The 25,171-nt window shown below is 40.4% G+C and overlaps 3 protein-coding genes and 1 long non-coding RNA gene across 14 annotated transcripts in view; 3 read left to right on the forward strand and 1 right to left on the reverse strand.

Moving 5' to 3' along the window:
- The first annotated feature begins 169 nt into the window (after window positions 1-169).
- On the forward strand, window positions 170-12,116 carry LOC147875253 (peroxisomal multifunctional enzyme type 2-like). Of its 8 annotated transcripts, none has more exons than XM_087346663.1 (18): window positions 170-306; window positions 676-812; window positions 991-1,074; window positions 1,597-1,734; window positions 1,962-2,111; window positions 2,589-2,733; window positions 3,172-3,299; window positions 3,528-3,644; window positions 4,039-4,238; window positions 4,672-4,732; window positions 4,806-4,969; window positions 6,283-6,406; window positions 6,585-6,757; window positions 7,161-7,337; window positions 8,085-8,246; window positions 10,705-10,846; window positions 11,386-11,481; window positions 11,909-12,116. In XM_087346663.1, the coding sequence occupies exons 3-17, from the start codon at window positions 1,020-1,022 to the stop codon at window positions 11,445-11,447; spliced, it is 1,998 nt and encodes a 665-aa protein (XP_087202789.1). In that variant the 5' UTR covers window positions 170-306; window positions 676-812; window positions 991-1,019; the 3' UTR covers window positions 11,448-11,481; window positions 11,909-12,116. The 8 variants fall into 8 exon arrangements, with proteins under 8 accessions (XP_087202789.1, XP_087202795.1, XP_087202791.1 ...); XM_087346665.1 differs by having other exon boundaries at window positions 287-415; XM_087346669.1 differs by lacking the exon at window positions 676-812 and having other exon boundaries at window positions 177-306.
- LOC147875254 (translocon-associated protein subunit beta-like) lies at window positions 10,104-12,371 on the reverse strand. The gene is made up of 2 exons (XM_087346693.1): window positions 11,799-12,371; window positions 10,104-11,078 (listed from the first exon to the last, which is right to left on the reverse strand). The coding sequence occupies exons 1-2, from the start codon at window positions 12,369-12,371 to the stop codon at window positions 10,992-10,994; spliced, it is 660 nt and encodes a 219-aa protein (XP_087202819.1). The 3' UTR covers window positions 10,104-10,991.
- Window positions 11,931-25,170, forward strand: LOC147875255 (uncharacterized). Of its 2 annotated transcripts, none has more exons than XR_015534603.1 (3): window positions 11,931-12,071; window positions 13,408-13,515; window positions 24,990-25,170. It is a non-coding gene; the product is annotated as an uncharacterized LOC147875255 (long non-coding RNA). The 2 variants fall into 2 exon arrangements; XR_015534601.1 differs by lacking the exon at window positions 24,990-25,170 and adding an exon at window positions 15,015-15,527.
- Window positions 18,485-25,171, forward strand: part of LOC147875256 (uncharacterized) — a 40,424-nt gene continuing 33,737 nt past the window's right edge. Inside the window, exons 1-8 of one of the 3 annotated variants that reach the window (XM_087346708.1) lie at window positions 18,485-18,729; window positions 18,842-19,272; window positions 19,869-20,018; window positions 20,503-20,600; window positions 21,100-21,187; window positions 21,432-21,580; window positions 22,028-22,239; window positions 22,774-22,987. In XM_087346708.1, the coding sequence (XP_087202834.1) occupies window positions 20,588-20,600; window positions 21,100-21,187; window positions 21,432-21,580; window positions 22,028-22,212 (435 nt within the window). In that variant the 5' untranslated portion in view covers window positions 18,485-18,729; window positions 18,842-19,272; window positions 19,869-20,018; window positions 20,503-20,587 and the 3' untranslated portion in view covers window positions 22,213-22,239; window positions 22,774-22,987. Of the gene's footprint in view, window positions 19,273-19,868; window positions 20,019-20,502; window positions 20,601-21,099; window positions 21,188-21,431; window positions 21,581-22,027; window positions 22,240-22,773; window positions 22,988-25,171 lie in introns of all 3 variants that reach the window. The other 2 variants (XM_087346711.1, XM_087346704.1) reach the window with 2 other exon arrangements.

The following is a 25,171-nucleotide window of genomic DNA, read 5'->3' on the forward strand; positions in this document are numbered from 1 at the left end:
ACATGAAATCCCACAGTCTTGGACTGGGGACATTAAAATATCATAGTAATTTATAAAAAATACATTTAACACTGCTTTAGCTTTATTCAGCTTTCAGTATCACATTTAATTTTCATTGTTGCAATTTGCATGCTCTTTCCTAATGTTCTTCAGTAAGACACATCCTAGTTGCTGATTTAACTTCCTTGTGTAGAGCAGATGCTCATGGGAAAAGAGTGTGAAGATGACAGCGTTGTGGGATATTGCGCAGTGTAGTGTAATATAAATTGACACCATTATTAGGCGATCTCTCTGGTGATGAAGGCAGTAAGCATATTCCCCTTGTTACTTCATGCTTTTAAGTTAGTCATGTTTCTTTTCTGTATTAATAACATAGGCAGGAAAACTGTGACATGAGTTAAGAAAAATAAAAGCAGTAAGTACAGTTTCTATGGGATATTATGATACAATGTATAAAATGTGAAAGTAGGGCAAGGAAATATCTCAATTTGGGAACTCTACATTCAGACAGGTAAAATGCCATTTGTTGCTTTCGAACATTTTCGCTAGATCTACTGATACTATTGGTAGCACTGCATTAATCTAAATATATCGATATGGGAAAGAATGACTAGCGAAATTGCGTCGATCACTTTCGTAACCTGTTTTGAAGTACAGTACATATTTCTTGTACAGAGGTTTTGCAGTTATGTCAGACAGCAGACTGGCCGTATCTGATGCGAAGGTCTGAAAAAACAAGCACACAAACTGTGATGATCTCGTGGTAGTGGATTGTGTCTTGGAGTCTACGACTAGACAGCGGCGGATTTATCGTACGTAGTAAGATTTAGCAATTTGTGCGTTGTATTATAATTTTAACGGTTACATTATTTCTTGACGATGACTTCGCAGTTATACACACGAAAGTAAACAAGGTACGAAGTACTGGTTAATCTTGCACTTGTACTACCTTATCCGTGTGTTTGGTCACGTAACTTCGTCTTGTTTCAGGTTCGGACTTCTGTAGGGCCCTATTAAGCATGACAGATCTGCGATTCGATGGCCGAGTGGTTGTAGTTACAGGAGCTGGTGCAGGTGATTATCGTACACGAAAATAATGTTTGTGCCTGATCGCTTTTCTAGTATGCAAGACTTTCTTTCGGAAATATTTAATTCTTGTCGAAATTATTTTAGGTTATCGTTCTTGTCTTCGCGGTTTCAGCTTCATTAATGACTATATTGTACAAAAAAAATATAGTTCTTTCCCTCATTTGTTAAGACAAAAATATGAAATTGAAGGGTGTGGGCTGCTACAACAGTATGTTTCCAGTTTTAATTGTACCAGTTTGTGTGTGTCCATTTCCATGGATAAAAGTTGTCATGATAATATTAAAGTATGATGAGACTCCACATGCCATGTGATGTGTGCACTGCAGAGGTGAGTTAATACCCTTCTCTTTTATCATTTGTCTGTTTCCATTGTCTCATAATCGTATTAATCATGGCATTTGCTTACAACTTCTTGCAATGAACAGTTCTGTGTGTCGTTTCACCCACTTATCATTTCTTGTGTGCCAGTTCCTCATAATTCTGACCAGCCATGACTTTATGTTTCAGGCCTGGGTAAAGCATATGCCCTGCTGTTTGCGGAGCGTGGAGCATCAGTTGTGGTGAATGACCTTGGTGGTGGTCGCCATGGCGATGGGAAGAGTAGCAGTGCAGCAGACAGTGTTGTAGAAGAGATCCGGCACAAAGGTGGGTTTAGTGCATTATGATGCTTGTTGGCTGCTACTGCATTCGCATGTAAGTTTCTTGTTTGTCCTCTCACCTCTTCTCTTTCTCCTTCCTTCTTACAAACTGCTTCCTTGTGTCCCCCTCTACCACCTCCGTCTGATTCCCTTTCCTTTCCAACTTCTGTTTTACGGTGAAGTCGCAGCACCGCGGGATTGCATCTGTATCGTAGATTGTTTTGTTTCTGGTAGGTGGCAAGGCTGTAGCCAACTATGATTGTGTGGTGAATGGAGAGAAGATTATAGAGACGGCTCTGGAAGAGTTTGGACGAGTAGATGTGGTAGTGAACAATGCTGGGATCCTGGACAAGTCATTCTCCAGGATTAGTGACGCAGACTGGAGTATGTTTGAGATTAAATCTTATTCTTGGCCATAATATCAGATTGTGGGGTACTTTCAGTGTATTTGGACTGCTACAGTCAGTCAGTCAGTCAGAAAACTAAGAGCGCCAGTGACTGGATATTATGTAGCTGTCCCAGGGGCCATTTTACCTTAAAGTCTGATAGTTCAGTGAAATTGGAATATCATTTTTCTGCAGAGACTAATTCTGAAAGAGTTAAAATTCACAAGCGTCTATTCTCATTGTGGTTCTGACCAGTTTCAAGAGACTGTCCATGGCATTTGCCTAGAGAGGCTGAGGAAAACCTTGACAAATACTGTCTGCTATGCTGAGCTGTTTTGACTGTTATTGATATTGTATAGGAGGCCAAAAGAAAAGGGAATATGGTAGATTTCTTGAGTACAGGGATGGTTTTGCATGCTTTTTTGTCTAGTTACTAGTGCTGTTGAGGTTTAATGATCATTTGTTACTGTTGCAGGCTTAATTCAGGACGTACACCTAACAGGTGCTTTCAAGGCAACTCGAGCCGCGTGGCCTCACTTCCGTAAACAAAAGTATGGACGTGTCATTGTGACATCCTCCAATTCTGGTCTATATGGGAACTTTGGGCAGGCAAACTACAGGTCGGTGTTAGTGACACTTCAGTATATTTATCTTTCATAGGATTGATCATTTGTATAATGTGTGCGTGATATCTTGGACATTAATCTGTTCTGCTTTGAATATCTTTGGGATTTAAAAGTATTAATTACAATACACCCCTCCCCCCGCCTATGAAATATTGATTTAACATTCTGGTTATTTATAAAAATAAAAGTTTGTCTTTGGTTGCCAGAAATGGTAGAAACTGTTTTCCCCCACAGTTCCTCAAGACAGATGCTGGGTTAGTGTGTTATATAACCGAGGGTCACTTCTACATCCTCTCCAGTTCGCTCTTCCTTTCAGGACTGTGTAATTTGTGCGGCTGAAAAGTTGTTCTCAAATAAGAAAGTTGGTGTGAGCGATGGCCGCTTTATGCATTTCTTGGGAGGAGTCCATGTATGTTTTTTTTATGGTTGCAGTGCTGCCAAGATGGGGCTGGTTGGTCTGAACAATACGTTGGCGATAGAGGGCAGGAAGGACAACATCCACTGCAATGTGATTGTGCCAACTGCGGCATCCCGGCTTACTGAAGACATCCTGCCACCTGGTGGGTGCTGCTGATACTAAAGCCTGACAGTGTGTCACTTCTGTTTACAATAAATGAACATCAAAATGATGCAAACAGTGCATTTTGGAAGTATATTCACCCTTTTGTCATATTATCAGTTGTAATAAATAGTTCATGTTTTGGAGATCTGTTATCAGCAGTTTTTAATATTGTCTCATGATTATAAACACTAATGTGATACTGATAAGTCACTTGTTTGTTGCACAGATTTCTTTGCACAGCTGCGCCCAGAGCTGATTGCGCCAGTCGTCGCGTGGCTGTGTCACGAATCCTGTGAGGAGACTGGCTCCATCATCGAGTCTGCTGCTGGCTGGGCAGGAAAATGTAAGTGTCAGTGGCACCCCTGTTCGGAATATGCTCGATGCCTGTAACGACACCACTGGTTCTGAGTCATGTGATGCCGTCCAAAACAGGACTGCATTTCATTAGGGTCATGAAGGTTGGGTCTGTTGTTGCTCTTTCAGTGAAATGCAGAAATGATTTTTTCACTGCAAATCACAATCGTAGATAAGTCGCAGAATCTGCATGTGGACTTCCGTAGATGTGTCAACAGCGGTAGAATGACCGGATTCATGTTTCAAGGGTCCTGATTTCAGTGAGACAGCTTGGAATAGCCATGAAGCGCAGTAATGATAGACAAGCAGAGAACCGTTTACCTCCCGTGCTGAGTGTCGGCAGAACTTTCCATCAGGATGCGTTCTTGTCTGACAACCTTCAGGTTATCTGGTGCGTTCACCGGGCGGCCTGCTGCGTGCACAGATGAATGAGCTGGTGACGCCAGAGGCTGTACGTGAGAACTGGGGCAAGGTGACAGATATGTCTGCTGCCGTTAAATTGGAGTCCATCCAGGAGGCATCTGGTACCCTGATGACCGTTCTGGAGCAGATGAAGTCGAACTCTGGGCTTTCTTCTGATGGCGTGAGTTATGACTCGATGTAGTTTTTTGCATATGCTTTCAGATAGTAATTATTCAAGTTACCCCTGTGTCTAAGCACGATCCAGTGGAGGTGTATAGAGGGAGTGTAGTATAAGACGTATGAATGAGCAGAATTAATTTTGTTTATTGTGTACAGGATTTTAGCCCGTCGCCATAATTGTAGTACGTGGTTTACGTTACTTCAGTTGTGTGTTTCTTGCGTATGGTGTTGGAAGAAGCTGACTGCTTCATTGTGGCTTACGCCACTGGAGGTCCAGTATTTTGTTAAATGAGGTGTACATTAGTTTTGGCAATGGCTGGTGCTGCCATCCAAGTATTGATGGTGGCTAATCTTTGTGCAGACTTGAACTTCTTTTGTCTTTTTGATGACACTTATTCTGTGAACATGGTTTAAGGTCCTGATTTCCTTTCCAGAAGAGTGTTGTGACAAAGTTCCAATACACTCCTCATGACCTGATCCTGTGTGCACTGGGAGGTGAGTAATGTGCCATTATGTGCGTGTGTTTGTGACAGTGTGACAGACAAGTAATGTGTTTGTTTTATTGCAGTTGGTAGCACTGTGACCAACCCAAGTGACCTGAGATTCCTGTATGAAGGCCACGCAGACTTCTCTGCGTTGCCGACGTTCCTCGTGTTGCAAGGCGTGTCTGCCGTGATGGAGTCTAGTGTTACTGCTGAGGTGTTCAGTGGCAGGGATTTCAATCCTGCCAGGGTAAGTGAGGTTATGTCTTGATAAGCAGACTCTTTTGAGGATAACCGCAAGGTTCAGCATCGGTCATTTCGAAGCCTGCCTTCGGATGCAACCCTGAGCCACCTTACAATCTTCTTGCTGTGTTTTCATCTCTGTATGTGCATTTCTTGCCTTCGCAGCTGAACATGTCCATATATCTTAACGCAAGGCACATTTTACTGCCTGTGCTTTGTCTATTACGAATATAATAGCCAGTCTCCATCGCACTTGACTTGTTTAGTTCACTGTACATGCAGTGAGGAAGAAATTAAAAGTCTGCTGGTCCTCATGGAATGAAAGCAGATCCAGCTTCTGCAAAAATAATACTGCAGTGAGTTGTTTTTCTGTTCAGTGCAACGGAGGATCATTCAGGTCGTATTCTATGCTAGTGAAGTTGTAATTGAGCAGTGTGGTGTGGACTCGGGGAATGCTTGCTATCATTCAGTCCAAAATGTTTTGTCCTCTCATCTCACATCAAGAAAACTAAAGATACAAAAGTTGTGCTGTATGGGTGTTAAACTTGGTCTCCCACTTTGAGGGAGGAACATAGATTGAGGGTCTTTGAGAACAGAGTGTTTAGGATATTTCGACCTAAGAGGCAGGAAGAAAATTGCATTATGAGCTTCACGGACTGTACCCCTCACTTGATACTGTTAGGGCAATTAAATCGAGGAGGATAAGACGGGCGGGACATGCGGAATGCATTGTGGAGGGGTGGGGTGTTTACAAGATATTGGTTAGAAGGCCTGAAGGGAGGAGATGGTGGGTGAGACATTGGCGTAGGTGGGATGGCGTTAAGATGGACCTTTGGGAGATAGGAATCTATGGAGCAAACTGGATGCAGCTGGCTCAGGTTAGTCTTATGGCAGGCTTTTGTGAACTCAGTGATGAACCTTTGGCTTCTATAAAGAAAGTGTTCTATTTTTTGAGAAGCCAAGTATGCAGTCAGTTTTTCAAAGAATATCCTGCACCATAGAGAGAGTGAGGATAGAATTCACACTGATTCAGTGAGCTGCACAAAGTGTAGATGCTTCCCACTGGCATGCCACTCGGTCGTGTAAACAAATGACAGTATTCAGTTGTTTTTGCAGATATATCATAAAGTATTTCTTTCTTTCTTTCCACTAAATGGATTCGAGAAGTTCTGCTAACTTAAAGATAGTTCAGTGGTTTCGACGTAGAGACTGATTGGATTATGAACCTTAGGGTTGCTGATGAGGCACAAAGGAATGAGAAACGATTGAGTACATAATTGGAGTTGACTGAGGAGGATCGTGTTGCTGCTATGTTGCCAGATGTTGCATGGTGAGCAGTACTTGGAGGTTCTGCGTCCCATCAACAGTGAAGGGACTCTTGAGGTGCACTGCAAGGTGGTGGATATGTTGGACAAGGGATCCGGGACTGTTGTGCTGGTGGAAGGTGAGATAAAATTGTGCAGTATGATCATTCCATTTGTAACTTCTGTCAACTTGGTTCGTGCAGTTGTAACGTGTCTCTTTTTCTTTGATCTGTCTAGGCTAGGGGGAATATAAGTGGTTTAAAAGTCTAGTCTTCAAGGTGATACAAATTCAGTTGCTGTCTGTTGTCATTATTGCAGTGGAGACATTTGATGAAAGTGGTGAGAAGGTGGCACAGTCCCTGCTGACAACATTTGCTGTTGGAATGAAGGGTGTTACAGACAAGCGTACTTCACCCTATCATGTGCCAACAGCAGAACCACCAAAGCGGATTCCTGATTTGTCTGTTGAGCAACACACGTCTCTTGATCAGGTCAGAATAGAGGGAAGCATGTGTTACGTGTGAGGCTCTTTGGTTATTTTTCTTGGGGGGGGGGGGGGGGGGGGGAGTGAATGTAACTTTTCTTATTCTGTGTATGTATTTTTAGTTTCTTCTGTCAGTAGTACTAACGTGTGAAATATGGAGAAGAAGCACAATCTAATTAAGATCTTGACATATTTGTGGTGATAGAGCTTTGTAAAATGTGCATCCTTAAGATTATTTGATGTAGACTGAAAATGCTGACTGCTTTGAATCTGCACTTATTGCTGTGTGTGAAAATTATGACTAATGAAACACTGCAGCTAAGTCTGTAGAATTTAGTATGGAGAGAGATCATAAACACACCTACAAATTAATTGTCAATGTTTCTTCACTTCAACATTATTTCCTGCAGGCTGCACTCTACCGACTGTCTGGAGACTGCAACCCACTTCACATTGACCCGAATGTGGCTGCATTTGGTGGATTTGATCGGCCCATCCTGCACGGTCTGTGTTCGCTGGGCTTCTCAGCCCGCCATGTCCTACAGCAGTATGCGGATAATGATCCAACCAAATTCAAAGCCATAAAGGTGTGTAATAGAAACATCTCTTTTTGGGGCTTTCCTATTTTCACATTCTCATGATAACATTCCAGCACCCTCTTTCTGTTGTTCTATGGATTGTTTGTGTTCACAGCATTTTTCACTTGCCTCTTCCGTGTCTGATGTACAGTTCAGTTGATGTCAGTCATTGTACTTTCTTATTCTTTCCACATGCTTTCCTATTTTCTCGCATCCCTGTTGGAATACTTCATAACCGTGACTCCCATTCACAGTGGATACGTTAAGGGAGGCCTATGGTAAGTAAAAAAATATTCATGTGAAGCATGGTGCAATGGTGTGGCTTGATAGTAGATTTCTAAGTTGTAATTCCGGAGGACTGTTCATAACATTTTACCATTTCAGTCTCTTTTTTTTAATTTTATCATCTTGTTGCTTTGTAAGTTCTTTGTACTTTTTTTCCATCAGAGAGATTGTTAAATATGATGTTATTTCATGAATCTGTTTCATTTTCAGAGGTTATATAGCATCAGATAGAATGAGAGGATAATGAATGGGTATGAATTTGGAAAGGGGCAGTAATATTAATTTTCATGTTACTATGCTGGAAGTTCTTTGGAGGGACTGAGGAGAACTCTGATTAGCCTGAGAAGGATAGTCAGAAACTGGACTGAGATGCAACCTGATATCCCCATTAATATGGTTTAGATCGTTGCACTACACAGGCCATCAGAGTGCGAGGGTATGAAGAAAATGATGACTGTCACTGGTTTACAGGCTCGGTTCAGCAAGCCAGTTATCCCTGGGCAGACACTACAGACTGACATGTGGCAACAGGGGAACCGTATCCACTTTCAGACCAAGGTGAAAGAGACGGGGAGCGTGGTGATATCTGGCGCATATGTCGATCTCACCGAGGCATCCGTCCCGCAGCACAAGGTACGTTTTTGTGGCTGACTGATGGGCCAAGATCATCTTTGATGATGGTTGTTCTGCTGGTGAGAAATTTCGTTGCTGCTGGCCTTTCACCACGTTCACATAATTCTGCCCTTATGCTCTGTCATGAGCTGGTTGAGTCTATCTATTTCTTCACATCATATTTCTCTAAGGTGCATTTTAGTAATGTCTGTGTATGTGTAGATCTCCCAAGTACTGTCTTCCTTTCAGCTTTTCCAATGAAATTTTTGTGTTAAATTTCATGTCTACGCAGTGGAAATAAAAGGTCACACATATTGCAGCTTCCTCACAGAAAAATGCAATTTGATTATGCAGTACACTGCTACTAAACAAGACGAAGCATTTGAGCTGTGTTGTTTGCATGTAAAGCTTACTTAATATAAATGTACATTTTGATGTAAATTCTGTAATTGTGTGTTGGAGAATGTTTAATTTAGTGTGGGTTTAATGAGCCAAATATAAGATTTAATTCTGGAGTTTTAGTAAAATGATAAGAAAGCTCTGATGGGCAGGGCATACAGCATGCATGAGCAAGACATGAAATGAGTACAGAATTTTGTGTGGAAAACCTGAGGGAAGAGATGGCTTCAGAGACCAACTCATAGATGGGAGTGTAATATTAAAATGGATCTTTAAAATACTGGGTGTTAGGTTGTGGATTGTGTTCAAGTGGTTCAAGATAAGTCCATGAGGCAGGCCTGAGCTGTGTGGTGTTTGTTCCTACAGATTGCAAGTTGTGTTTATAATCGCTATAAAGTGTAACTGATATTCTGTTATCTTGTGATAACCTGCATTGTTCAGCCTAGCAATTTCTTACTCTCAGTGACAAGGTTATGTTTCCTTTTTTGTTAAGATCCCAAACATTACAGCATTGCTAGTATCACATCTTCAGTAAGATCCATTTTAACCCTTTAAAGCTGAGTTGTAACTGTATGTACCACCTGCTGTAACAGTCATTATCTCTGCATTTTGCCCACAGAATATATAATGTGGGTTTTATATTGATCTCAGAATAAACAGTAATTTATTTCTCTAAGCAGCATTAACTAGTTTAGTGTTGTCGTGGAGACGTGTTGTGTTTTCTTTGAGGTAACAATGGATTGATAGAATATTATGCACCTTCACTGTGGCTGAAGGGGTTAATTATTTTCTTTAATTATCTAGTTGGTCTTCAGAGGTTACTCAAGAGCTCTATGGAATTTCTTTGTTTTCTCTTTCCTAGTTACATTTCCAGCTTATGGTAAATATCTGCAAATCAATTTCTCAGGATATTTGCATCTTCAGTGGGCAAAGTGAGGAACAAACTTCACGATTTGTACAGTTCACTTAGTGCTTTGTGAATAGTGAACTGTGGGAGACAAAGAGAAGTTGTCACATGAATACATTGTTTCACTACACTTGTTTATGTAAAATGTCATTAGGTCAGAAATTGGCTTAGACTTGGAAAAAATTTTGGCATGAAGCTGGGGGTGGAGCCGAGTCATGATATGGTCATTTGTGTGTGTTTTGTCTAACAGAATAATGAACCTTTGTTTTGTAAAAGCAGTAAGTTTTTTGACTAGCTGAGTCACTGTCAAGGAGGCAGGAAAGACTTTGCACTTTAGCCTACATGTAAGGTTGTCTTGATAACATGTACAGTACAGTACAGTACAGTACAGTACAGTAGCTGTGTTCAAGGTCATGGAAGAAACACAAGTGAGTAGCTCTGATGTATGCTGGTTGCATCAGTCAGTCACTATGCCTGCTGTGATGAGGTCCACCAAGGTGAGGGAAGTGAAAACTGGAATTTGTAGTTCAGAGGCACATCTCATGTCCTGACATAGAATGAAAATATGAACATTGTTTTGCATTTGTTTTTAAGCTAAAAATATAGTATTCATAAATATTTAACACGTTCAGGAAGTACTCATTATTGATTACAGAGTGTGTAACCATCGAAACTACTCTCAGTAATGCTAAAGATCAAGTTACATCATATCCATATTTTTCCACTTTTGTATGGTTGTAAAATATGGTTTCTTTCTTTGTGTGAAGAACCTAAATTGTGTTTGAAAACAACCAAATATTATTTGGGATGTTGAAGGATCAAATAAGTGGATTCTTAGGATAGTGAACTAAAGGACTAAATGTGTTGTTCATAAGATGAAAACACATAATGTATGCATAGTTTGGTGGGAATCCTGTTAAAAAAATTGGACATAAGTAAGACTGAGAATTTAAGGGGAGGATAATATTAAGCTGGATCTTAGACAAATACAGATGTGTTTGAACTGTGCCAAAGTGGCTTGGTCCTGCAGCTAGTGAAACTGTTTGGTATTGGCAATGTTCGACCTTTGTTTTCTATCACCAGAGAGTTAACAGGTTCCTAGAGACATGCAGAAATGGTGTATGATGTTGGTGGCTTTGTAAACTGTAATGTGAGGTTGCATTGTTGGTGCAGGCATCCACATCAGCGCTGGATTCGGATGGTGTGTTTGACTTGCTGAAAAAGCGGGTTGCGGCAAACCCAGAGCGTGCCAAGAAGATCGGTGGTGTGTTCCAGTACAACATCACCAAAGATGGCAATACTGTTGCCACCTGGAGTATGTATCACACAGTTGTCATGGATTTACAGCACTGTTAGAGAGTAAATTTTATACAGACTAACTTAAAACTTTCATCTGTTAAACGTTTTGTCTGTGTGGTTAACTCTCCTACTTCATATCTGGCAGATCTTGGGTTTGTATCTCATTTGAGAGACAGGGTTTTCTTATCATAGTCACGGAAGGCAATGATGAGACCCTCGCCGGGTTCGCTTGTCACGGCCACTTGCAGCTGAAACGGAAAGACTTGTAAGACTTGAGGTTCTCACAGCGGTGAATATGAAGATTTCTGTCTTCTGGGTTATTGCGCTGTGTAGTCTGGTCATATTCATCGCCCTGATGACGGAGGCAGTATGACCTCTGAAACGTTGGTTAACATCGACCAGACTACACAGCGCAATAACCCAGAAGACAGAAATCTTCACGGAAAGACTTGTTATGCATTTCTGTTGCGTCCTACAGGAGCAGTGTGTGACGATGTTAACAGAAACCCAAAAAACAAAACAAGAGATAAACTTAGGAATTTTACATGATTAGAGGCTTTGTGGCATATGTATTTGTCAAGAAGTTCTGGAAAAATGAAATGTATGCAGAAATTTGATGGTGAAACCTGAGGAACACCACTTGGAAGACTTGTAAGAAGTTTGGAGATTAATATTCAATTTTAGCTTTGATGTTAGCTATATTCAGTCCTCAGTTCATTTTAATTATGAGCTTTGAATATCAGAGAAGCAGACAGAAACAAGTATGGTGTCCATAGATGGATTTTCCAAGTAATATTTAAATGTTTCAAAATGAAAATCATTTTATCAATCTGAAGAATTTGTGTTTTATGCTCATTATTTTACAATGGCTTCCTGTACATTCTAAATATATAATTTAGGACCAGCACAATGGAAATTGCAAACATTTCTATAAATTTTGACCACGGTCCATGCAAGTCATAACTCACTTCAGAGGCATCCTCTGTTGATCTGTAGTTGACTTCTGCAGCTGTGAAGTTGAAGTATCCATATTTCCTTGGTCTGACAACTACTACATGAGATACATTTGTCCCTGCAGGGATCCTGTCAATCTTGATGTTGAGCTGACCACCCACCAAAGTGAAGGCCTCTTTGTGAAAGCTACTGTCACTCAGCTTAACACCAAGAGCAGTACTTGTGCCAACATTGTATAGTGTGTACTGCAAAGAATGTTGTGTGTTATAATCAAACAAGTTTATGAGGTATGTTGGTATTATATGGGTACTAAATACAATATTATCATGAGATGCTCCATATTCTTTGGCTTGTAACATAAACGGCCTATGATATGTAAAAATTTCTATTCTGCAAAAACAACCGGACGATAATTTTTCTGAAACAATATGACATCTAAATATCCCAGCTACTATGTCCATGTCTTCAACCAGATATCTATTCAGTATCTGTTTCGAAATTAGCAATCTGGCACCCGTTTCTTCTTCCTCATTACCATCTACATAAGCAGCTAGGGCTGCGAGAACAAAAATACTTAGAAATTTCATTCTTTCAAGACTTTTAACGAAATATTAATTTATACACTCCCCAACGTGTTGTACGCACGAGTACTTCGAATCTTTCCCAACGGAATGGCACTTCTTTATCAAAACTTCCAACTCGTTGCCAACTCACAAGCAACAAAGCATGTAATTCGACTCCTACTGGCAATGACCGCACTTAAAAATTAGTTCCGGTTCCCTTCATTGTCACCAATTTAAAAGTTAATGACGATAAAATATACCGTTCCAGCCGTTGCCAATGTTAAAATGAAACTGTTTTGGCTTCACTGTTAAACACGGAAGTTTAGAAGTTCCATAGTTTGTAACATGCTTTGTAACTCAGAACTGTAGTTTGTTAATCGGCTGTACTTCGTATGCGATTATTTGGAATAATTATTAGGCACATATGGATGTGCTTTGTTATCGGTAATATAACGTAACTGTGTTGAGAATCATGTCGATGTCTCTGTCATCAGACCCGGAATTGGAAATGAAAGTTAAAAAAGGTTTGAAAACGTGTCAAACATGGATTGAGTTGTTTATGTTGAACTTATATACGTAACATTGCAAAGCACTGCCTCCTGACGGTGGAGAAGAGGGTAGAAGTTACCAGACTGCATCATGAGTTGCAGGGACGTTGCTACGATGTGGAGTATGCCGTTGGGTAAGGTTTAAAGGAAATTCTGTTAGTTCACTAGTATTCAAGAGGAACCTTGTTCCCAAGTGAATACTTTTCCACAGGCTTGTAGCAGCATCTTGCTCATTTCTAGTTGACATTTTGAATTATGTGAAGTGTAATTTCTTTATGTTACAAGGAAAGCTTATTATTTAATCAATTAACTTAGTGATTTTAGACCTTCATTCATTTGACATTTCTGCCTGGCAAAGGAATAAGATCCTGAGTCCTGACACAAAGTCGCCAAATATGGTGTGTGGGCGTGTGTCTATCTATCTATATATATATGATTTGGAAGAAAAGTGAGAATCACAAGACCTTCCCAGAACTTTGTGTAGTTTTTTCAGCAGTTGTATTGTTCTCCAGGGCAGTGAAGTCTATGGAGGGGGAAGAGGAAAACCTTGGTAACATACAGGAACTGCTGAAGAATGCGGTGTTCTTGCGACAGCAGATTAAGTACGAAGAAGCTCGCAGGTGAGTGTTATTGTGAATGTTGTGGACGTGATTTCTGTGGTCTGTCTGTGCCTTCTCTCAGGGTTCTTCCCATTTTATTCATATGTGAACTGAATGTAAGATGAGCAAATGTGTTTCAGTTGGAAAAGAATGTACTATAGCAAGTACAGAATGCTAAATTTGTGGGTTACCTGTGTTTTAGAATACATGAAGGAAATAGGGTTTGGAGAATTTGGGACACAAACTTGTTTTATAGCAACAGGAAGGAAGTCTGTCACTAGTGTAAATCCCCCATAAATAAATATCTCCTATGCGTAAGGAAAAAATGATCTGAATTGTTGTGTAGTACATGGACAAAACTATTCTGTGCAAATCCTCGTTTGGGAAGGAGTGATTCTACCAGTAAATTATAGCAGTGTGGTGTTAGCACTCCTGTTTCTCAAATGAATTACGTCCTATGCACAAGTCTCAGCAGGGGATTTGCTGTCCTGACTGAAGAGGGTTTTTTTTGTCAGTTTCCTCAGATCTTCCAGTTGAATCTGATCATAGTGTATCAGAATATGCCAGTTGATCCAGTGGTTTTTGAATGACTTATAAAGCAGTCTTATTAATTAAGTAAGCTGCATGTGTATGTCCATCTAGCCTGATTCAGTTACACAGCAGTTGACTGGTCTTTGTGAAATTTGGTGTGAATATCTACCATTTCAGTTCTCTTGATCTTCTGTTCATTTTAACTTTGTCATCTGCCATTACTGAATTGAGTTTTGAGGTTCTTATGATAGTGAATATGGAGGTGGCTGTCTTGCAGGTTGTTGCACCATTTAATGTAAAAATCAGTGTGTGCAACGTCGCAGGCAACCATCTTTGTAATGAGTTGTTTTGTAGGACACTAAATTAATTTTATTGCTCTGTGGATCACTGTTTCATTCACAGTAGTGTAGAATACCGGTCAGACAGTGTGTTAGTGATTTTTCACCTTTATGTAGCTTGCTGTGATTCTTCATGTGTGTTAGAATTGTGTTTTGTTCTTGTGTGCTGATCCAAGAACATTTGGATTGGCACGCGCATATGCGCAACGCATGTGATTTATGTTGCATGTCTTGTCTGTGTAGGCTCCCCCACTAATGCTGTGAGATGCCAGGTAATTGCTGTTTATTATGTTGGTAGTATATTATGGTAAGCAGTCACTACATGATCATGATGAAATTGGGGATATCACATGGCCTTAGAATTGTCACTGTGTAGGAGAAAGAGTGCATGGTCACATGGACATAATGTTTCATTGATACAGAGGACACTACAGAACAAGGGAACTGTGGTCCTATAAGTGGGAAATATTAACCTGTCAGTGTGGGCTGTGTCGAATGGACGTCTTTGCACGGTGTGATAGGTGCCATGTATGTTTCCAACATCAGAGTGAAAGAAATGACTATATTTATTAAATTGTGAGGTGATACTGAACTGTGCAATATCGTTATACTAAGAGACAGTATATTTAAGACATTTATTTCCTCTATTAGGTTGAAGGCCAGTTCATGCTTCATCGTTGAAAGTTCCTGCTTTTGGAAAAGTTCTTAATTACAGATAATAATGGCTACTTATTTCACCTGCTGTTTTGTGTGGGTGTTAAACTTGGTGTCTTGCACTGATGTCTGTGATGAGCAGAATACATGTAACTAAGAGAAACATACAGGCAGCGAGAGAAAATTACATAATGAGGAGCTTCATGAATTGTGCTGTTTTTTTGGGAAAGTGTTCAAATCAAGAAACCAGTGGGTGGTTGGTGTTGCCCAAGGAATGTAGTGGCACTTCAGTATTAGCAGTGGATAGTTATATAATCAATATTGTTTGTGCATGTTTTTTTTCCTTCAAATTAGCCATTTAATTACTATGTATTTGCATCGCTGTTTGTTTAATTTTGTTCAGATTACAATTTCATGTCTTGGATCCTCCATTCACAATAATCCTAATCCCATTTAGTATTAAGTAATTTGTACGGTTGAAATATAATTATTAAATAGCCTACGAATCAATTAGTCAGTTCATTCACCCTTTTAGCCACTTGATCTCTTAATCACAGTCAGGCGGCTAAGCAACCAGTGGATCAATCAACTGCTCATTCTGTTCAAAGATATTTGTTCGTACAGGAACAAGAAGGAGTCATACTAAATTAAGGGTTTGGTGCAGTCTTTACTGTATGATCTACTATTAGCTTCTCAAGGACTCTGCTTCATGAAAATTTTATTTACAATCACAAAATCATGTTTAGATCTTCAAGGACACTGGTTGACCACAGTTTGTTGGGAACAATACTGGTGATTCATGGTTAGGATCATTTTGGTTATATTTTGAGGATAAAATTCATATTTTGGGTATGAAATTCTTACTTGAAACTACATTTCTCGGGCATTTACAGTGAATCCTTCATTTAGTTCAGATGCCAAAAGTGGTGTTCTGAAAGTGCAAAGTTAAGAGCTTTCATTAAAGATTTCGGTGAGGAATATTTTAGTTCTGATGGAACAATTCTGTTCTGTAAACTTTGTGAAGTTAATGTTACAGCTGGTAAGGGATTTAATGTGCAACAACATTGTGATACGGCAAAACATAAAAATAAATTGAGCAAGCAGTAGGCAGGTCAGGTTTCTGTTGCGATATGAAGTGAGCCTGCCAAGTGTACTGAACATACTGCACTGATTTCCTGGCAAGCAGTAGGCTGGTCAGGTGACAGACAGCTTTTCCCCGAGTAAAATCCCAAGGATCAATTAAGCTTCTTCTCTCAGCTATTCCCAGAAAGACAAAATGCATTCACTTTTAACTAACACAAATGCAAAAATAAACAGCATTCTGATGACGCAGTTGATTGAACATGTACTTTTGTTCTTGGGGAGGGGGGCACACCACACACACTTCTGAGTATATAAATGTCACTTATCAATGCCGTAAACGCCTAATGGCGTTTATTTATTTGATTCCTCGGGAATCATCGACACATAACCTCAACCGTTAAACGAGAACACCCTATCATTCCGTAACCTGATGACAGCCCACCTAGATCGCTGTTCGCACACATAAACTTACAGCACCTAAGACTAGATTCACGCAACAAATTTTACCAACTCTCTCTCTCTATCTCTGCGCGAACTTGACTACAGCGAATTCTAGTAGCGAACCCAGTAAACTACGTATTGAGCGGGAAATGCAGGGCATCGATATATCAGGAAGATCCAGAATCGTAATCTTGTAGGAGCCTGGTAGCCGAATGGATAGCGTGCTGGCCTGCGGAATACGACATCGGCAGTTCGAGACCCAGCGGATTCTTACAGTAGTATTAATTCTTAATTCTTACAGTAGTATTAAGTTCTAAATATAAAACGAGGGCAGGACTCAGGACTCAAACGATTTCTGATTTCTGATTTCTGCCCTCTAAAAATAATTGTGGGTTAACGGGAGGGTGGGGCGCCTAATATGATAGAATGAGGGGGGTTATGCACAAATATATAAAAGGGGGCTCAGTTGGGGGTATACCAACAACATACAGACATCAAAGCATATGAGTCGAAAAAGAAACAATCCAGCGAAATAAAATAAATCAAACCATCAAACCTGCATGCTTGTCATGTAAGCTGTTGAGTGTGTTCGCAGACTGACTTGATATCTGAACAGGAAACCTGATGGGACAATGAATGAAGTGTGTAATTACCTGACCTATAGGATGTACTTTAAATGTTGTGATTGTAAGTGTGAGATGATATGTTGACAGAAGTAAATGCAGTTTGGGATTGACATTATTGCTGTTTCCAGTTGGTATAGGTATCGTTTGTAGGCGTGGGTGGAGACTATTTGTGAAGTGATTTCGGTTTTTGTTATGTAGTGCTGTGACCTGCCGGGGTATTTTCTGTGCTTGTGGTGTGTTAAGCAAGGATAAAGGTTTTAAAACTTGTAAACTTGTAAGTTGGCGTGTGGTGTTTGTTATGAATTTGGATTTGCTTGCAAAAATCTCATGCCCAGTAGATGACAGATTTGTTTGTTGATTTATTTGGCTGGATTTTTTCTTTCGACTCAAGTGCTTTGAACACATTTTGGTTAAAGATTGTTGATTGATATGATGTCTGTTTGGACCACCTTTGGCTGCTCCCTCGTAAATATATTTTTGCATAACCCCCTCATTCTCTCATCTTCGGCTCCCCACCCACCCGTTAACCCTCAATTATTTTTTTAGAGGGCAGAAATCAGAAATCGGTTCAGTCCTGCCCTCGTTTTATATTTAGAACTTAATACTACTGTAAGAATCCGCTGGGTCTCGAACTGCCGATGCCATTCGGCTGCCCTTGTGTTCCCGCTCAATACGTAATTTACTGGGTTCGCTACTAGAATTCGCTGTGGTCAAGTTCGCGCAGTGAGAGAGAGTGAGAGAGAGTGAGTGAGAGTGAGTGTGTGTTGGTAAGCGTGAATCTAGTCTTCGGAGTCTTGGAGGTGCTGTAAGTTTATGTGTGCGAACAGCGATCTAGGTGGGCTGTCATCAGGTTACGGAATGATGGGGGTGTTCTCGTTTAACGGTTGAGGTTATGTGTCGATGATTCCCGAGGAATCAAATAAATAAACGCCATGAGGCGTTTACGGCATTGATAAGTGACATTTATATACTCAGAAGTGTGTGTGGTGTGCCCCCCTCCCCAAGAACAAAAGTACATATTCAATCAACTGCGTTATCAGAATGCTGTTTATTTTTGCATTTGTGTTAGTTAAAAGTGAATGCATTTTGTCTTTCTGGGAATAGCTGAGAGAAGAAGCTTAATTGATCCTTGGGATTTTACTCGGGGAAAAGCTGTCTGTCACCTGACCAGCCTACTGCTTGCCAGGAAATCAGTGGAGTATGTTCAGTACACTTGGCAGGCTCACTTCTTATCGCAACAGGAATTTGGCACGTGGAAGATTGTTTTTTATCCAACAGTTCTCAGACTTTTCCTGCGTAAGACGTAGTTTACTACTACTCTGCTATGACAAGGAGGTCGGATGAGTTCGCTGTTTTTCAGACGTTGCCGTCCCTGCCTATGATAAAATGGCGTGGGCGTTCTGCCCCTCTGTATTTCTTTGGTTGCTAGGATGCATTCTGAGTCCAGTGCAGATTTACTCTCATATATATTGCCAGGGCGTGGAAGTTAATTTGAATTGATGTGTGTCATCTTTCCCTTGTGTGAAGGACGTAATGTGTGAAATATTTTGGTTGCATGGAGGGTTGGTTTAGTTGGCCAGTTGATTATTGATGAGGTGTAGAGTGCATTCGTAGTAGCAGTTACGACTGGTGTCACAATGCGGATATTTATTTTGGTATTTGGTATTGTTTCAGGTAGGAGTGCCTGCAAGCATGTGGGATACTATAGCCGTTGCCCACTTTTGATTCCTAGTGACCAAGTATGGGGTGTTCGTAGCATGCCTCACAATGCCACAAGGAAGACCTCAGGCCCTCGTGCGATTACCTTGCTTTCCGAGGAGGTGTACGGTTATAGATTTAGTGGGAGTGCCTAGTATGTCTCAAAGAGTAGTTTGAGATCAGGGGATGTACTGAGTAGCAACTTTCATGTGAACTGTAGCTGTAGTGTGTGTTTACTGGTATCAACGAAGACATGGAGGACTAATTTGTCTGAATATCAGCGTTTCAGAAGATCAGTTGTGTGCGTGATGGGGAAGCAGCTTTTTTTGGAGTTGGAGATGTGAAGAACCAGACAGAACGAAGCACCTGTAGTGTTTGTGACTTGGATAAGGAATTGCATTGTTCAGGTATGTTAGAGAGTAGAGTTTATTTACATTCCATAGATCCTTCTTAGGACTAAACCAAAGGATGGAGAACAAATCATTTCATACAATACATATAAACTTCAGTACTTTTGACACAATTACAAGGATGTGTTTCACATGTGAATGTACATAACCTTCAGATTCTGCAATTCAAGTATGAAAAATAATTTAAATGCAGGCTTGAACACCTTTAAATCATTTAGAGTTTTAATTGTTGGTGGAAGATCATTAAATGACTTGATACGCGTATAATACGTTCCTTTTTGACGTTTATTACGGTTAGCATAGACTATAGAAAAATTATATACTTGTAATTAATTTTTATTTTATTGTTGAGATTTGTCAAACTCCACTTACAAAATAAAAGTCTAGTCAATGATATGTTGGTGTCCATGAAACCCAAAGGTTCTGGAAATAAATATGACATGCGCCCTGATGTGGAGAAAAGGTGTTTAGAGTATTACAGTAAGTGCAGTACTTGAAAGTTACTGTAACTAAAACATTTGACTTCCCTTACCAGTGAATGTGGCCTGCGTTGTCACTCGTTATAACTTGAAACTGTTGCTTGTGTTTTCCAGGTCGTGGAGACAGCATGTATTGCTCTGAAGTCAAGCACGACGGATCCGTTACCGTCGTCAGTGCTGGGAAATAATTTGCTGTTTCTTGGTGGCATCCCTGAATTTTAATGAAGATGAGAATACAGTGCAGCAGCTTTTCTCCTGTCCAAGGTATATAAGAGCAGTTGGAGGCAGAAGAATATTGTAAAACTAACCTCATTCTTGATATTAAAAAAGTGTACAAAATAAAAGATGTTTTTCCAGCCTGATGGTACTAACATGACATAACAGATTGTTAATCACTGGCTTTTCAACGCAGAATTGTAAGCGAGTCCCATGGCAGTCTATGAGGCACTGGTATAGATCTTTCTCTGAGCACCCAGAACTCATTATTTACTGGTACAGTGAGCCTGTTAGAGGCTGTATCACAATTAGTTTGTGTTTAGTATCCTGCCAGTACCAGGAGGCATCTGCACGTAATGTATTTCTTTCTCATATCATAAACCCAGATTTCCCATTTTCTCTGTCCCTTTTACATCAGTTGCTGATTTAGGAAGCAGCTACTGCATTGGCCACTGTTGTGACCAACATTTTGTACACTGAACATTAGGATGTGAGTGTAATTATCTGTACTCATTGTGATTCGCCGTTGCAGTTCTGATGATCCACATGTGGAGATCTCCGCAGTCCATGGGATTGCGTGCAGATTGCAGGACAAGCAAGCCAGAGCCACTCACCAGATGGCAGTCACAGGCAAGTTCATCCATTTGAGTAAATTGTTTAATGAACTTATTTTCTGAATTGCAATGCCATTATTGAAAGAAGAAGACCTTTTTTCCTGAAAAGTAGTAAATGGTTTTAATGAAATAAAGAACTTGTCTATTTCTTCTATTGAGACTACAAAGAAACAATGAAGAACGTGATTTTTCTTTGCCAGTTTAAGGAACCACATTTTGAGGCTGACCTCCACATTGTTCTATAATTGAGAATGCATGGAGTGTACCTCCATGCTCCCACTGCCTCATGGCATTGCGCTTAGTCACAAGGATAACTGCAGCTGATATAGCGAACCATTAAATGTTTAAAAATCATAATCTGTGTTGGTTTTCTGTAAGTCCAAGTGGTGTTAGAACCCAAAGACCACTGTGAGAACCTGAAATCTCTCTTAAAACCACATTTAGTATGTGAACTTGTTGAAAGCGTCTGCTTCATATCTGGAAAAGCCAGTAAGGCCTGTTGTGTATGTTGGTAGGAGTGTTTGTTGCTGCAGCCATGAAAGAGTTACGACGGTGTGTTCCTTGTTTGTCACTACACAATGGTGGCGATATCTCAGGTAGCTGGTGAGTTCAGTTTTATAAATTTAGATTGTTCAACATTGAAACAATTTATATTACTGATGGTGAAGTTTCCACCTTTGCTTCCAGAAGGTATGATAAAGTGGCATTACTGATGGTGATATGTAAAAAAAATCTAATTGCTACGGCTACCTCCTGCCCCTTGTCGGTTGAATTCACCTTAGTAGTAGAAGTGCTACAGATGTTGGCTGTGTTGTAGTGGCTTGCCATTTCTTAATCTTTCATTTAGGTCCTTTCTCCATGACATCAAAACAGGCGAACCTGAGGGGCATGGACCGAGTGGTGTTTGTAGACTCCCTTGCTGTCATAATGGGGCACGAGGAGAGGGAGCCGTGTATCTTGGAGATAGCGATCAACATCCTCGGCTCCAAACAGACGGCAAGCGAACTGTTCGTTAAATATCCACTGAATCAGTGGCAACAGAAGTTGCGTGGGACTGACGTGATGTGTGTGAGTTGTAGAGTTTGTAGTTGCAGTATTATGACGTGTGGAATAATGGCCCACTTGGCGAATGCTTTAAATTTGCTGGGGGGGGGGGGGGGGGGGGGAGAGAGGAAAGAAAGGCTCCAGTATGAATCTGTGAGTGAGGGAGTTCAGAATTTGTCAGGTCGCTGGTTGTGACACTGTCGTGACCCGTATTTAAAGTTAACTTGTGAATGGGTTTGTAATGAACTTGACAGAATTTGTCTTCTGAAAATGGAAGGTGCTTGTTCATTGGCTAAGGTAGGAGTGTTAACTGCTTGGTGAAGTAAAACTGTGTGCTCTTAGAAGAGTGTGATGTCTTGATTTCTTGAATGTGACTGTATTTTCTCTTTCTGGGAGTAGCAGATTACGAGAAACAGAATGATCCTTCAGATTCTACTGAGCACCATGCTGTTTGTCACGTGACCTGCGTACTGCCAGCCAGACAAGCATTGAAGTACGTGCGGCAACAGTTGGCGGACCGACTTGATGTCAGAAGATTAAACCTGCTGGGACAAAGAAGGAACATCGTATCCGCAAGAAACTGATATCAGTCTGAACGAGGCATTCGTTGTGTGAGTACATGAGCATTAGAATGTATTTGATGTGGTTGTCGTGTGAGAGAGATGAGTCTGTCCAATTTTATTAGGTACTTCAGATGTTGTGAACTTAAATGTGAGATTTGATATGTTGAAAGACCTATGTGCGGTGAGAGATTGGCATAATTGCAGTATCTGTGGTATGCTAGAGGCATTCATGATTCTCTAGTGAATATATTGTTCATAGGACATCAAAATTGGAGGTTAGGTATAGCTTGTAGACGAGGGTGGTGACTATTTGTGATAAGGTTTTGTTAATGAGTGGTTTTGTTACATGTGTGATGTGTGTAGTGCTGTGGAGCCTTTAATGTGATGTGTTTACTAATTAATAAGTGAGTAATTGCCAAGGTAAGGAATTTAGTTTTGTTGATGTGTGAGTATTGTGCACAGTGACCGGAGCTGCTGGGATATTTTCTGTGCTTTTGGTTAATTTTGAGCAAGGGGATCGGTTATGAAACCTTTAAATTAGGTGATGTGTTGAATGTGATTGCATTTTTTTTCTGGTAATAGCTGCAGAGAAGAAGCTTGATTGATCCATGGGACTTTACTGAGGTTGAAGGATGCGTCACCTGACATGACTACTGCTTGCCAGGAAAAGAGTGGAGTATGTGCAGAAACACTATGGTGGCTCACTGATATGACGACAGGAAATCAATCGGCTGTTATCACGAAGGACCTCATGTCTGCGAGAGATTTATCTCTGTGTCAACTTGACATGCATTGTGTAAGTATACGAGAAATATGATTATCAGATGTGCTAATTCATGATTCACACAATCAAATTCTTTGGCAAGATAGCGAAATATTCCACCAACATGCACTTCATTATTTAGTTCACTTAAGATTTTGTGTGTAAAATTCAATAGCACGTTGTTGCATGTCTTTTTGAAAATTTTTTAGAGAATGCCGTTGGTAATGAAACTGGTCTGTAAGTAGAAATACCTGTCAATTTAGGTAAAGATCTTGTTTATGTTTACAAGATGTTTTGATATCTGCATTGGAACAAGTTTCACAGTTTGAAGGACAGTATTAGGGTGTGGTGTGGAGTACTGGCAGACCTAATAATATAAGGTTGCTTCACTGTCTTAACCTAAAATAGACCCATGACAAAAAATGTCTTCTCAAAATGGAATGTGAATTTATTTGCTTTACATGAGGTGTAGGGGCCGTCAAAGACATGTATTTCTTTAATTATTTGATGTTAGTATTCTACCATACTGACTAAAAGACTAGAAAAGAAGAGTGATGGGAGACGACCAATTTGGATTCAGGAGAGGAAGAGGAACCAGAGATGCCATCGGAGTTATGAGAATAATTTCAGAGAGAGTTCTCGATGTCAAGGAAGAAGTATGTGCCTGCTTCATCGACAGGAAGAAGGCTTTCGATCGAGTAAAATGGAAGAAATTAATGAGGATCCTACAGAGAATTGGAATTGATTGGAGAGATAGAAGACTAATCGAAAACCTGTACATGCAGCAGAAAGTCAACGTGAGACTGGACTCAGGAGACACCAACAGCGTTGAGATAGGTAGATGTGTAAGACAGGGATGCTGCGTATCACCACTTATTTTTAACCTGTACGGGGAATGGCTTGCCAAGGAAGCTGTGGAGACTTCAAAATTGGAGGATCATAATGACTGTAAAGTATGCAGACGACTTGGTAGTATTGGCGAAGGAAGAGGAGGAATTACAGAACATGATGGACAAGTTAGTGGTAACAGGTAGAGAGTATGGAATGGAAATCAACATTGAAAAATCAAAGGTAATGAGGATGGCACCGAGAGCAGAACCATTGAACGTTGTAGTTGGAAACCAACGGCTGGAGAATGTGGAGAATTTCAAGTACTTGGGAAGCATAATCACGACGGACGCCCTATGCACCAAGGAAGTAAAAGCAAGGATAGCCATGGCCAAGGCAGTTTTCCGTCAAGAAGAGGATACTTCTCACTAGCAAGTTGGGATTGGAGATGAAGAAGAAAGTAGTGAAGTGTTACGTATGGAGCAGAGACCTGGACACTCAGGATGAAGGAACAGAAATACCTGGAGAGTTTTGAAATGTGGTGTTGGAGAAGAATAGAGAAGATCAGGTGGACGGATCGAGTTACCAAAGAAGAAGTATTGAGGAGAGTCGACGAGCAAAGAAACATTCTGCAGGCGATTACACGAAGGAAAGTTAACTGGCTCGGACATTATGAGAAGGAATGGGTTACTGAGTGACATCATCGAAGGTCAGGTTGAAGGAAAGCGAGGACTGGGAAGAAGACTGATACAGCTAACCGACGATCTGAAACAAGGAAAGAAGATGAAGTTCCAGGAATTAAAATGAGAAGCTGAGAATAGGGAAAACTGGAGAGCTCTTTTTGGGCAAAGCAATGGACCTGTTGTAAGACAGAACACTGAATAATAATAATAATAATAGTATTCTACCATGTTTTCCATTGGAGGTAGCTCTGCCTTCATTTTATGTGTTTGGCATTGGTATTTTAATTTGGTCAAGAAAGGGGCTTTCTAGGATAGGTAAGATAGCTGCCGTATCTCTCGGTGAGAGACTGAGGCCGAGTTTCTCTTTTTTGAGAGAGTGTTTTATTTATTTCTTGTGAGAGGTTGAGATATCGTTTGAGTCTTCATTGTCGTGGTTTTGAACTTTGTAAATGTTTGCTCATGTTTGATTCTTTTGAAATTGATATTGTATTTATATCTCCTTATCATTGTTCATTTACATCCAGTTTACATAAAATGGGATTGCCGGTGGATGTAATGACACCAAGAACCTCCCCCTTTTAACTTCAGAAAGGCCGATACTGTTAAAAGGTTTTGTTTTCTTTCCATTTTATCGATCCAAGTTCTGAGCGTTGGCGATTTCTGGTTGGTATGTTTGACTTATATTCTGTGTTTGTGTTTCATGTAC

The sequence above is a fragment of the Zootermopsis nevadensis genome, unplaced genomic scaffold (genome assembly GCF_977971745.1).
Source record: "Zootermopsis nevadensis isolate Lab colony 2312 unplaced genomic scaffold, Znev_1.0 Znev_ptg000001l, whole genome shotgun sequence".
NCBI lineage: Eukaryota > Metazoa > Arthropoda > Insecta > Blattodea > Termopsidae > Zootermopsis > Zootermopsis nevadensis.

Bases quoted from the DNA above. Each gene is read 5' to 3' on its own strand.
- LOC147875253 (XM_087346663.1), top strand. From the start codon at position 1,020: ATGACAGATCTGCGATTCGATGGCCGAGTGGTTGTAGTTACAGGAGCT. The intron at 8,247-10,704 runs GTACGTTTTTGT...TTGTTGGTGCAG, and splicing joins CATCCGTCCCGCAGCACAAG to GCATCCACATCAGCGCTGGA. The intron at 10,847-11,385 runs GTATGTATCACA...ACATGATTAGAG, and splicing joins CAATACTGTTGCCACCTGGA to GCTTTGTGGCATATGTATTT.
- LOC147875254 (XM_087346693.1), bottom strand. From the start codon at position 12,371: ATGAAATTTCTAAGTATTTTTGTTCTCGCAGCCCTAGCTGCTTATGTA. The intron at 11,079-11,798 runs GTGAGTTATGAC...TTTCCGTTTCAG, and splicing joins CAACAGAGGATGCCTCTGAA to CTGCAAGTGGCCGTGACAAG.